The sequence below is a fragment of the Diadema antillarum genome, unplaced genomic scaffold (assembly GCF_040938485.1).
Source record: "Diadema antillarum isolate AM-2024a unplaced genomic scaffold, OU_Dant_1.0 seq00001399_RagTag, whole genome shotgun sequence".
Lineage (NCBI taxonomy): Eukaryota > Metazoa > Echinodermata > Echinoidea > Diadematoida > Diadematidae > Diadema > Diadema antillarum.
Genome location: NW_027272154.1, coordinates 53422 through 65430, shown reverse-complemented (window position 1 = coordinate 65430; position 12009 = coordinate 53422). Strand labels below are relative to the sequence as shown.

General features: G+C 41.1%; 1 protein-coding gene across 1 annotated transcript in view; it reads right to left on the bottom strand.

Annotated features, from left to right (window-relative positions):
• The window catches only part of LOC139709011 (amyloid-beta A4 precursor protein-binding family A member 1-like), a 47228-nt gene that overhangs the window by 9160 nt on the left and 26059 nt on the right, over nt 1–12009 (bottom strand). Inside the window, exons 4-7 of the mRNA XM_071620978.1 lie at nt 7576–7662; nt 6275–6469; nt 3493–3672; nt 68–280 (exon numbers count right to left, since the gene is read on the bottom strand). Coding sequence (XP_071477079.1) covers nt 68–280; nt 3493–3672; nt 6275–6469; nt 7576–7662 — 675 coding nt within the window. The remainder of the gene's footprint in view (nt 1–67; nt 281–3492; nt 3673–6274; nt 6470–7575; nt 7663–12009) is intronic.

Genomic DNA, 12009 nt, shown 5'->3' with positions numbered 1-12009 from the left:
AATCAAAGGTGGGGGTAAGGGGGGGGGGGTGGGTTGGAGAGGGTCTAGAATATTATAGGAATCTTACCTTGATGATTTGCTGGCACTGCTGCAGTGGAAGCCCTACAAGGCTGGTGCCGTTGATGGACATCACCTGGTCGCCGATGTTCAGCTTGCCCGACCGGGCGGCGGCACCAAAGGGAGACATGTTGGCAATCACCACCGTGGGGATGAGGGAGCCCCACCCTGACTCCACCACCACCATCCCCATGATCTCTCCACGCTCCTTCTCGATCAGGACCTAACGGGAGAGAAACACAACACCAGTGTCTTCATTGATAATGATGCTGACAATAATAATGATGATAATGATGATGATAATAATGATGATGATTATCATGATGATAATGATTATGATAACAATAATGTTGGCAATAATGATAATGATAAAGAAAATAACAACAACTGCAATACTTTGATAATAATAGAGTCTTCAACAACAACAACAACAGCTAAAAAAAAAATCATGTTGCGGCTAGATCATGGCATGGCATTAAAAAATTGATGGTGTTTTGTTTTTTGTCACTCTCACACAAAGCCATCAGGGTAAAAATTGCCTATGAAAAGAGATGATCTATTGGTCATAACAACACCTACAAAGGTCAACAATGACAAGCCCCCGTCATATTTTTCCCCTCCTGGTTGGATCAGAGTGCAATTTGTGGCTTATTAATGAAAGCTAGTAAAGAGAGAGTCATTAGCTAATTTCACACCATGCCCTCTCCCCCACTCAACGCTTGACCAGTTGGCTATTCAGCAGGCAATTACAGAGTCTCCCTGGCATGGAATGGTTGCCTCCACCAATTCACACTCCTGCCCCCATCCTTCATCACTCTTTCATGAGCTAATGAAGGTCACGCGGAAACTCTCTAGGACATGGGGATGTCCTTCCCACGTCCTGCATTACATGGGGCGGAAGCAGATGAGAAACTCTTGTAATATTTCTCTTCATGCCCTAATACTTGATATCATCTATAAACATGACTTTCACTCTTCAAATACTTACAGAGGAACATATTTATGTGCATTTTAAGTAATTAACTGTGTACAACAGACTTTTTAAATCCTTAAACATTCCTCTCAATATACAAATCAAATGACGCACAGGTCTGAATGCGTCAGTCAGAATTGTGTGCATAAGGTAACAAGGAAAAGTAGAAATTACGCGGTGCGTAACATATGTCCCCGCCGGAAGTAGCATTTTGTAACAAAATGTGCAATATAGGTAAAAAATCAAGGTCAAAGGTCAAAGAAGTCAAAGGTCAAAATTCTGTGTAGAAGTTTTGAAGCCCTCACCTAGTGCCATCACATAAAGCAAATGGAATCGAAATTGGGTTAGAAATGGCGAAGGAGTAGCATTTTGTAGCCAATGTACAATATAGGTCAAAAATCAAGGTCAAAGGTCAACGAAGACAAAGGTCAAAATTCTGTGTAGAAGTTTTGAAGCCCTCACCTAGTGCTATCACATAAAGCAAACGGAATCGAAATCGGGTTAGAAATGGCGCAGGAGTAGCATTTTGTAGCAAAATGCACAATATAGGTCAAAAATCAAGGTCAAAGGTCAAAGAAGTCAAAGGTCAAAATTCTGTGTAGAAGTTTTGAAGCCCTCAACTAGTGCCATCATATAAAGCAAACGGAATCGAAATCGGGTTAAAAATGGCGAAGGAGTAGCATTTCGTAGCAAAATGTACAATATAGGTCAAAAATCAAGGTCAAAGGTCAAAGAAGTCAAAGGTCAAAATTCTGTGTAGAAGTTTTGAAGCCCTCACCTAGTGCCATCACATAAAGCAAACGGAATCGAAATCGGGTTAGAAATGGCGAAGGAGTAGCATTTTGTAGCAAAATGTACAATATAGGTCAAAAAATCAAGGTCAAAGGTCAAAGAAGTCAAAGGTCAAAATTCTGTGTAGAAGTTTTGAAGCCCTCACCTAGTGCCATCACATAAAGCAAACGGAATCGAAATCGGGTTAGAAATGGCGAAGGAGTAGCATTTTGTAGCAAAATGTACAATATAGGTCAAAGGTCAAGGTCAAAGGTCACGACTGAAATTCTGTGTAGAAGTTTCAAAGCTCCCATGTAGTGCTATCATATAAAGCAAACAGAATCAAAATTGGCTCATAAATGACAGAGAAGTAGCAAATTGAAGATTTTGATCACACACGGACGCACACACGGACACACGGACACACGGACGGACGGACGGACACACGGACGGACGGACACACGGACACACACACGTACGGAGCCCGTTTCATAGTCCCCTGCTCGAACTCGTTCGGCGGGGACAACTATGGAATGCTTAACCCACAAGGCGAAGCCGAGTGGGTTTAGGCTAAATTCCATAGTTACCGCATGCACACTATATTCCGCCTGACGCACGAAAAGACACGTGTGTCATCTGTGCTATAGAATGGGTAATTTTCTTGCCAAAAACCCATTTTTCTATCATGTTACCCGATGACAAATTTACTGGATGCATTTCCTTTTGGCTTGCCATAGACGAGAGCCCGAAAACCATGCATCAGTTTTTACTGGACGCATGGTTTTTCTTCAGAACCATACATTCAGTAAAAACTGATGCATGATTGTTTTAGCCAATAGGCGTCTCGTACTGAGTGCGCGAATAGGTTGCTACAAGTGCGCGGTAACATGTTTACCACTGTGACTCTGTTACCAAGTGCGGCCGGTACAAAATCAACACATAGCTCTCGACCAATGAGATTGCAGGATTTTCGCTACCCATTCTATAATATAAATAAACTGATATGCATGTTTAGAGGCATGCAAATTCCGGGGATAATGTAAAATTGCATGGGTAATATTTGATGACGTTCACTCAAGTTGCCTACCTTAGCTGTGAAGAGTACATTAATTTTGTCAAAAAAGACTTGTAATGATTTTGTTGTTCTTGTTGTAGTTGGTTTGTTTTTGTTTTTTGTTTTTGTTTTTGTTTTTTTTTTTGGGGGGGGGGGGTAGGTGGGGTTTTGACCCCTTCTATCCCAGGTACAGTGGGTAACACACTATGGGGTTTTCTGTGCCAACAGCACTCAACACACAACGGATTACTAAAACAGAGGTGCTGGACATTAGTTTGAGGTCTAGCATGTCTGCCGATTTGTTCTGGTGACGTCATGGACGGATAGTAAGCTAGAGACAGCCTTCATAACACCTCAACCAAACACATTGTGTCACTTGCAAGAGATGATGATGATAATACTTATGACGATGATAATGATGATGATAGTGAAGATGATGATGGTGATGATGATAATGAAGATGATGATGAAAATACTTGTGATGATGGTGATGATAATGAAGATGACGATCATAATGAGGATAATGAAATGATGATGATAATAATTATGATGATGGTGATGATGATAATGAAGATGATGATGATAATGCTGATGATGATGACGACGATAACGATGATGTTGTCACGATTGCTCTTACCTCTTTCTCGCACTCCTTGTTGGAGAAGAGCATGAGGTCGTCTCCATAGATCTCCTGCGAGTTGAGAACATCATGGTAGTCGATCTCCTGGGCGTGTGGGTCTTCGATGCCATTAGCCTTGAGAAACTCTAGGTAGGCCAGTGCAAAGGCCTGGCCTATTGTCTGAGCTATTAGCTGGGCCTGGTGATGGGGGACAAATCAGCAATAAGTGTAAAAAACACACTTCAATTATATCGTTTTAAGTTGAGTTACTTCTGATATTCGTGAGATGTTACAGTGCTCATCAGTTAACAGTCTGCACATGTGCATCGAAGCAATAGTTCTTTTGACATGAATACTTTTTGTGTATTTCCTAAGACCTACTTGATGAATGTACTTGTAAAGTACTACTTCTAAGAGAGTAAAATGTAAAATACAAATGGTGTTGCCAAAATTTGTTTCCTGTCTCTTACAAACAGACAGAGCTGTTGGTGTGTTGTCTTGCACATTTTTAGATCATTTGTTTGCTTAACTCAGAGAGAGAGAAAACAAAAACAAAAACAAAAACCCTAAAAGAACTTTGTGGCCTACAGAGTAATTGGCACTGTTGTGTTATCACTGGATGTCATTCAATCCAGGGTATACTGTATAATGTCAATGTGTTGCTTTTTGTTTCACCAATACCTTGTTTAGTCTTCTTTGGACATTACAGTGTCTGCCATCAGAGTAGTTTTTGCAATCAAGATAGTGAAAAACACATGCAAACAGGAATCTTGACAATAAACCCTATCCACGCATCTTTAAAACGCCCATTATCAGAATGTGCAGCTTGTTCATTTTGATTGAGTGATGGAAGATTTGAAAAATCAGGTTCAAATCTCTTGGCACGCAAGAAATTGCTCAGTCACAGGTACTGGCAATCATGAGTGGCGGTGACCTTTATCTCGCTAATATCCCACCGGGCAGGAGTTTGCACCAAACAACGCCACGAGCCCCCGATCGGAACTGACGTCTGGTTCTTAATGAATGGCACACACACACACGCTACCAATGCCATGATGGCAGCAGAGCCTAGGCAACATCCTCTGCTGTGCTGTGCTATATCAATAGGCTCGGAGAAAATAACACTTTTTCCCTTTTCCGTGGTGATGTCCTATCTCGACTTGGATGGGGGGAAAACATGGATAATGGCTGAAGGACATCTCCTATACTGGGGGGAAAAAGCACTTGTTGGCTGTTGTCATCACATACATGTAGACACAGCATTTAGACTTGTTTATTCAATGTCCCGCCACACTACCGGCTCCTTGCTCCATTTCTATCACAGCTTGCTATCATCTCTCCGAGTCTTTGACATTAGCTGCCAAGACTACATCCCCTTCCCCCCACCCACCAAATACTGTCTGGTACACAAGCTGTAAGCAGCTGAGCAAGGCACAGACACAACAGTTACAAGGAAACAGGAAAGATTGTAAGCTTTTAATAAATAATATACATATATGAAATAAAATATATATACATATATAAGAATAATGTTCTCTGCGCACTTTCAGATGAGGTTTTACAAAATCAGCTGAGGCATTACAAAACAAGTGTGTTATATGTGACAATGATGAGATGCCCCTCATATAGCCCTCTAGCACTGCCCTTCCTTTTGCAACATTGTGTCCTGTCTACAAATGATCTATGACATTTTGTCTCATGACCTTGACAGACCAGGTCAAATCTTTGTATAACAGTATCACAAGATTGGTTGAATTGAGCCCAACACTAATCTGGGTGAAATATACCATCCCAAGCCCTCTCCCTGGTGATCACTAAAGACAGAAAAACGTGATGGCTGGATTTCTGAGACTTGAGGCTTCCTTCATAATACCGCTATTTACAATTTGTGAATAGTCATAATAAAGAGGACAGGTGTAATGATGGTCAGAGGAGAAAGAAGAGGAAGAAGAGGAAGGGCAGGTGATGGAGGAGCAAGAGGTGGCAAAAGAGGAAGAGGAGGAGGAGTAAGAGGAGGAAGAGGAGGAGGAGGTAGAGGGGGAGGAGGTGGTGGTGGAAGAAGAAGAGGAGGAAGAAGAGGAGGAAGAAGAGGAGGCACAAAAAGAGGAGGAGTAAGAAGAGGAGGAGAAGAGAAGAGGGAAAAGTAGGAGGAAGAGGAGGAGGTGGAGGAGGAAGAGGGGAGGAAGGAGGAGGAGGAGGAGAAGGAGGTAGAAGAAGAGGAGGAGGAGGAAAAAGAGGAGGAGGAAGAGGAGGAGGAGGAAAAAGGCGGTGGAGGAAGAGGAGGTGGAGGAGAAGGAGGAGGAGGAGGAAGAAGAGGAGGAGGAGAAGAGGAAAGGGAAAAGTACGAGGAAGAGGAGGAGGTGGAGGAAGGGGATAAGGAGGAGGAAGAGGAGTAGGAGGAAGAGGAAAGGAAGAGTAGAAGGAAGAGAAGGAGGAAGGGGATGAGGAGGTGGAAGAGGAGGAAGAGGAGGAGGAAGAGGAGGAGGAGGGGAGGAAGGAGGAGGTGGAGGAGAAAGAGGAGGAGGAGGAGGAAGGAGAGGAGGTGGAGGAAGAAGGAGGAGGAGAAGGAGGTAGAAGAAGAGGAGGAGGAGGGAAAAGGAGGTGGAGGAGGAGGAGGAGGAGGAGGAGGAGGAGGAGGAAGAGGAGAAGAAGGAGGGAGAGGAGGAGGAGAAGGAAGAGGAGTAGGAGGAGGAAGAAGAGGAAGAGGAAACGGGGAAGGAGAGCGAGGAGGAAGAGGAGGAGAAGGGCGAACAGGAGGAAGGAGAGGAAATGGAGGAGGAGGAGGATTGGTATGACTCACATCTTCTGTCTCAAAGACGTGGCAGATGATCTTCCTGGGCTGGCGACGACCCTCTGCATCGAGCATCACCCCACTTTCCTCCATGGCCTCGTCCAGTGTCCGTGTGATCTGACGACGACGCGCCATGATCACAACGATGTTGCCGATGTCGGCAATGTACGAGATGGTCTTCAGAGGATGGTCCATCATCGTTTCCTGTGTGAAACATTTGAAGAGTCGTGTCAGAATGCATACTTCACAGTTAGACAAGAATGCGGTTTATGATAAATCCATTATGTCCAATGGTACATGTACATCCCAGAGTCTTTGGAGCTGAGGTTGTCTTTATAATCCCATTGGCTATCACAAGATCACAATACCATCTTTGTGAACAAACTGTGATTCTACAGAAATGTCCTTACTTCACTGTTTGCAATGAGAAACCCCAATAACGCTCTGCAGCTGTGAGTCTACAGAGCTGAGGTTATCCATACATCAGGAACTCACCTACCATTTAAAATCAACACACTGTGATTCTATGGCAGACAAGTTGCCCTTTGCAAGTTGGTGTATTGCCATCTCAAAAAACTACTTCAACTGCACCAAGTCAGAATAACATGGAAAAGAGCTTACCCTCACCAGAGTGTCTGATACCCACATTTATAATGCAGCCAAAATTTGGAGGCTCCTTGGGTCATTTCGAAAGCCCTTTGAAAAACCAAATACTTATCTGTTTATACCGCTCCAGCCGCCTGCTCAGACTTCACCCAAGCAGGCTGTGACTGGTTCCATTTTCTTGGTAACTAAGTTCCCCTCTTATAAAATGATGCACACTTTTGAATACCATGTTCACACACAAAAAAAAATGACCTCTGTTCACTAGCTCTCTATCCCCATCTGCCACGTGCAATGTTTATCAGCAGAAGTCCATTATGTCAGTGATGACCTGCAGTGAATAACTTCCGGGTCAGCAAAAAGCTTCTTCTCAAAACCAAGAGCATTTATTGGATGCTCTGAAACAACCCCCTGGTAAGTGGTTCTGTCTGTTTACACTGAGCTGAAAGGTTGCTGGAATCTACATGAGGAAGCTTTAGAAACCAACTTTTTGCTAATAATCTAAATGGTGTATGATATGAACACTTACAAATAATTATACACAGACACAGTATGGTTCTATGGAGAAGAGGTTGCCCTTTCTGGAGTGCCTGTAATTGGAATCTCTACAAACTACTACAGATGAATACAATATGATCCTGTGGAGGATAGGTTGTCCCTTAAAAGTGTCTGCACTCAGAGGCTTGACAACTTTATATTGCTCTCACCTGAGTGTCTGCATTAAGTACCCTTATCCTCTCATTAGAGATGGCCAGGTCTACCTCTGTACTAGGCTGCTCCTCTCCGTCAGGTGACTGGTGAGACAAAAGAAAGGGTCACATGACTGGGTAACAAAATGGCTACAAAGACTGATCAGGTGACTAACTCATCACTCTTTGAATATAACTGACTTCTAAGGGGTAGAGACTAAAAAAAATGGAGAAGGTACGTTTGGAGGGGATTCTTTCTTCTATAATCTGCGTCACCATGCTTGGCATATGCACAAAATGAATCACATTCTGGTCTGTCTTGTTGAAAATTATGCCTCAAACGATTTATGAAAACGTAGCCTACCAAGGCGAATGTGGTTACAATCACTTGAATGAAACACAAAATATTGTGTGTGAGAGCCATGGGGGGGGGGGGGAGAGAAGATTACAAATAAGGCACAGTATCAGGTGGATTGAGATCCAAGAAGGGATCAGGTGACTCGTGGATGGTGGGCAAAGATTAGGTGTCAGGATGGCGAGGTACACAATCGAGAAAACATGAATCATGGGAATTAGTACATCAGTCATGGGGGGGGGGGGGGTGGGGCAGAAAGGAAGCAAAATATCAGGAAAGAATTACAACTCTCTTTTTGACACTTCAATTGAGAAGTGAGGGGGGGGGGAGATCCATCATTAGATGTGAGAAAGAGGTATTACCAGATATTTGTACCATAAGGGAGGAGAAGGGTAGGAGGAAAAGGAGGCGAGGTGTCGAAAAGGATTAATGGAATACACCAAAGGAAGGGGGAGGGTGGATGACCAAGAACAATTGATGGAGTATGGGCTTAAGGCAATGAGTTAAAAGTTGGAGGCTTGTTTGCTACTGCATGACTTTTGTAAGAGGAAGAAAGGGGCAGCCCCCCCCCCCCCTCAAAAAAGAAGAAGTTGTTATTCTCATGGTGATAAATGGAATTGGGTTGCGCAGAAGTTGCCATCATTGATTCATTTTATAAGCAGAATTAGTTAAGATACACGCATGCATTTCTATAAGGAAAAAGGGTAATGAGAAACTACCTTGCTTTGAGGCTTATATATTATATATTCTTTCTTCTTTTAAATGAGTCATATATATAATATCTTTCATCCTTCCCTTTAAGCACTTGAATGTATTTACATAGACAGTAATCCTGTAACATATACACAAATGTCTGTGCATTAAGTCTACTCCTTCAGTAAGTTGACTACACTGGCAAATAATCTCACTGGCTACGTGACTGTTACCGGGGGCAACAGGAGGGTACAAAGAACATGGGGATGTAACTTGTGACAAACTGACGCAAACATCACTGGTACACATCAGTGTGCAAAGAAACAATGCCCCACAGAACAAAAAAAATAAGAACAAACACACAATTGTGAGATTTAAAATCGCTTAACTGCTTGTCGTTGTATAAACATGAAAAATATCAACTTGTATGACATACAATGTACAACATGTGAGCAGCCTGCTCAAACATCTCCAGTGCATATTGGATAAACAGTGAACAAATTTTCATGGCATTTTCATTGCATATATATCTGTTTTGCTTGGACTAGCTTCAGATAATAAAGAATGTACTAATACTGCATATATCCTTGTAAAACATCGATTTCAAAAGCAAAAATAACAAATGATAATTGGAGCATATTGAAGGGGAGAAGGAAGAAATGTGCACTTGAGATCATCTTGAAAGCTACAAACTCAGAAAAAAAATAGCAGTATATCACCAAACAAACTTAAAATGAAATGAAAATACACTCAAAACAATTCTCATACTGGGCACAATATGTAATGCCTATAAAGATGTATAAGTGAACAATATATGTACGCATTGATTGAAATATACCATTATGGATATAACAACACAATGTTTGTATGTTTCTTTCTTTAGCACCGAGTACAACTCTTCTCTTGTATATCAATGTAACATGCAGTGCAGGAGAAAAAAAAAAACAATAATTTGCTGGATTACAATTCCATGACATGTCCAAGTTGACTTTGTTTTTTTTTTTAAAAAAAGCAAAGTTGGATGAACAGAACTGCAAAACTGTCATTAAAAAAACTGCAGAATTTTCATCAAAATTGGACACAAAATGAAAATGTCATGAAATTTTACAGTTTCACCATGGCACTCTGCAGTAATATTGGTCATAAAGTTCTGCAGATGCACAGAAACCTTCGAAAGGTGATATGATTAATTCAATGTGTTTGTATATACAAACATCTTAAAATGCTTTGTTTTTGTTTTGTTTTTTGGTTGAATATTTCCGACTGGTTTATATGACATTTTCTACTTGATTCATCACCATTGTTACATTTCACAGCACAACAAAAAATTCCAAATGAAGGTGTGTGTGCTTTTTTTTTTTCATGCCTAAGAAGGAAATATGGTAAAGATCTTTGTATGCTACGTTACCATGGTAAGTTGAAACTTGTGATGCATCTTGACTCAGCTAATGTGCTATAAACGTGATTGCACCGAATACCAATGTTCTATTGAAAACATTTCCAACTTTAAAAGTTTGACTCCAACTTCAGTACCGGTATATAATGTTTATGATCTTTCTTACTAGTCTGATTTTAATGATTCTTCCACCACTGTTTGTTTGGTGAACTTTCAAACTGTTTTACACTTTCACAAACTTGGTGTATCCTCCTTTCTTTTTCAATGTGATCTCACGCAACATAAATATCTTGACACAGCTGTACAACAAAACTACCAACAAATATGTGTGCGGCTCATGCAAACTACAAATCATAATGGCGAGGTGATCTCCAATCACATTTCTTTGATGAAGGACCACTGATGTATTAACCCATTGAGGACGAGTCCCTGAGTATACTCGCGCAGGTTTCCATGGGAAATGCATGTTTTAGCAAAATAAATCTGTCCTCAACGGGTTAAACTTGATGACGAGGTCACTCTGACGTGCCCTCACAAACTGGACCATCTATCTCACCACATTAATGACTGCACTTCAATTGTAGACAGAGATATCTGCAAGTGCAAGTAGATCCTCTAGGGCTACCATTTTTCCTATAAATTCAGTGAATTCAAATCTCTTCAATGAAAAAAAAGAGAGAAAGAGGCAAAGTGTTCACTATGAAAGCAGCTTGAGCCAGAGAGAGCTGTAAGACACCTATAGGGAAGAATGCATCCCATTTTAAAAGTAATAGACATAAATTGTATTCTACAGCTATATATACACACAGATAGAAAAGAACTGAAGTATATTGAGTATATATGCATCACATATAGCAAACTGAATCACTAACACTGCACAGGCACATTGCAAGAATTTGAATCATATGGCAAAGCAATTATTCACCGACGCACGATATCACAAACAGGGCGACATGCATTGCAGGAACAAAGAATATAATGATATAGAAAAAAGGTTCACAATGTCCATCATGAAACAAAAGAGTATATTTGAAGCCATCATTTGCACCATATAATCACATACTGATTTGAACACTGAGTTATATCTAACTCATCTCAGCCTACCAAATACACTTATCATATAATCAAATTTCTTGCATCATATTCAGTATTGAGACTAGCATGATTACAATGAAACATTCTTCCCTTCCATTTCTTTTTTTGGTTTTTTTTTTTGTTTTTATCGAAGACATGCATTGTATTTCTTCCACAATTCAATGTGCATGCAAGTTGCATAGTCACAAAGCCAGATTGTCCCCACGTAGACTGTTGGTCATAAGTTTCTTCAATACTCCTAATGTCGCGTGGAGTGTTCACACTGTAAATGTGGCATCGTTCTCTGCAGTGAAGTGACACTGATATATACAGGATGACACGCAGAAGAATTATCTATGCGTGATGATTATGACGTCTAATAATTGTCTTCTGCAGAGTTGTCGCTAACAAATATGAATCATGCTGCACACACCACCCCTGGATATAATGCTTGGATAATATGTTAATTTTGATCTGCTGCTGTAGACTACAGTCATTGCAGTGATATTAGATAATACAGAAAAAATGTGGGAAAAATCCCCCATGAAATGTCCATGGTATATACTAGTAATATGCACCAACCTGTGAGTCATGTGAAGTTAATACCCTGATTAGTTTCTGATTAGATACGCTAGACAACAAAACCGTAACAAAACATCCTCGCATCTCAAGTAGAACGGAAGAATGTAATGAATAGTAGCTTCATCTAATGAGAATTTGGAATTGCCTTTAGTGTTCCCAACGACAACTACAGAGCTACTTTCTTGCCCTGACAAGATTATGGCAAGGCGCTGAAAACAAGAACCAGTCTGTGAGATGTCAGTTCATGGTGGTGTGGGTTACATAGGCTCAGGGTCGTGCCATGATGTAGTTTGGGCTCTAGGACACAGAGAGGGCATGGAGGATAGATTTCATTCACACTCACAAAAATAAG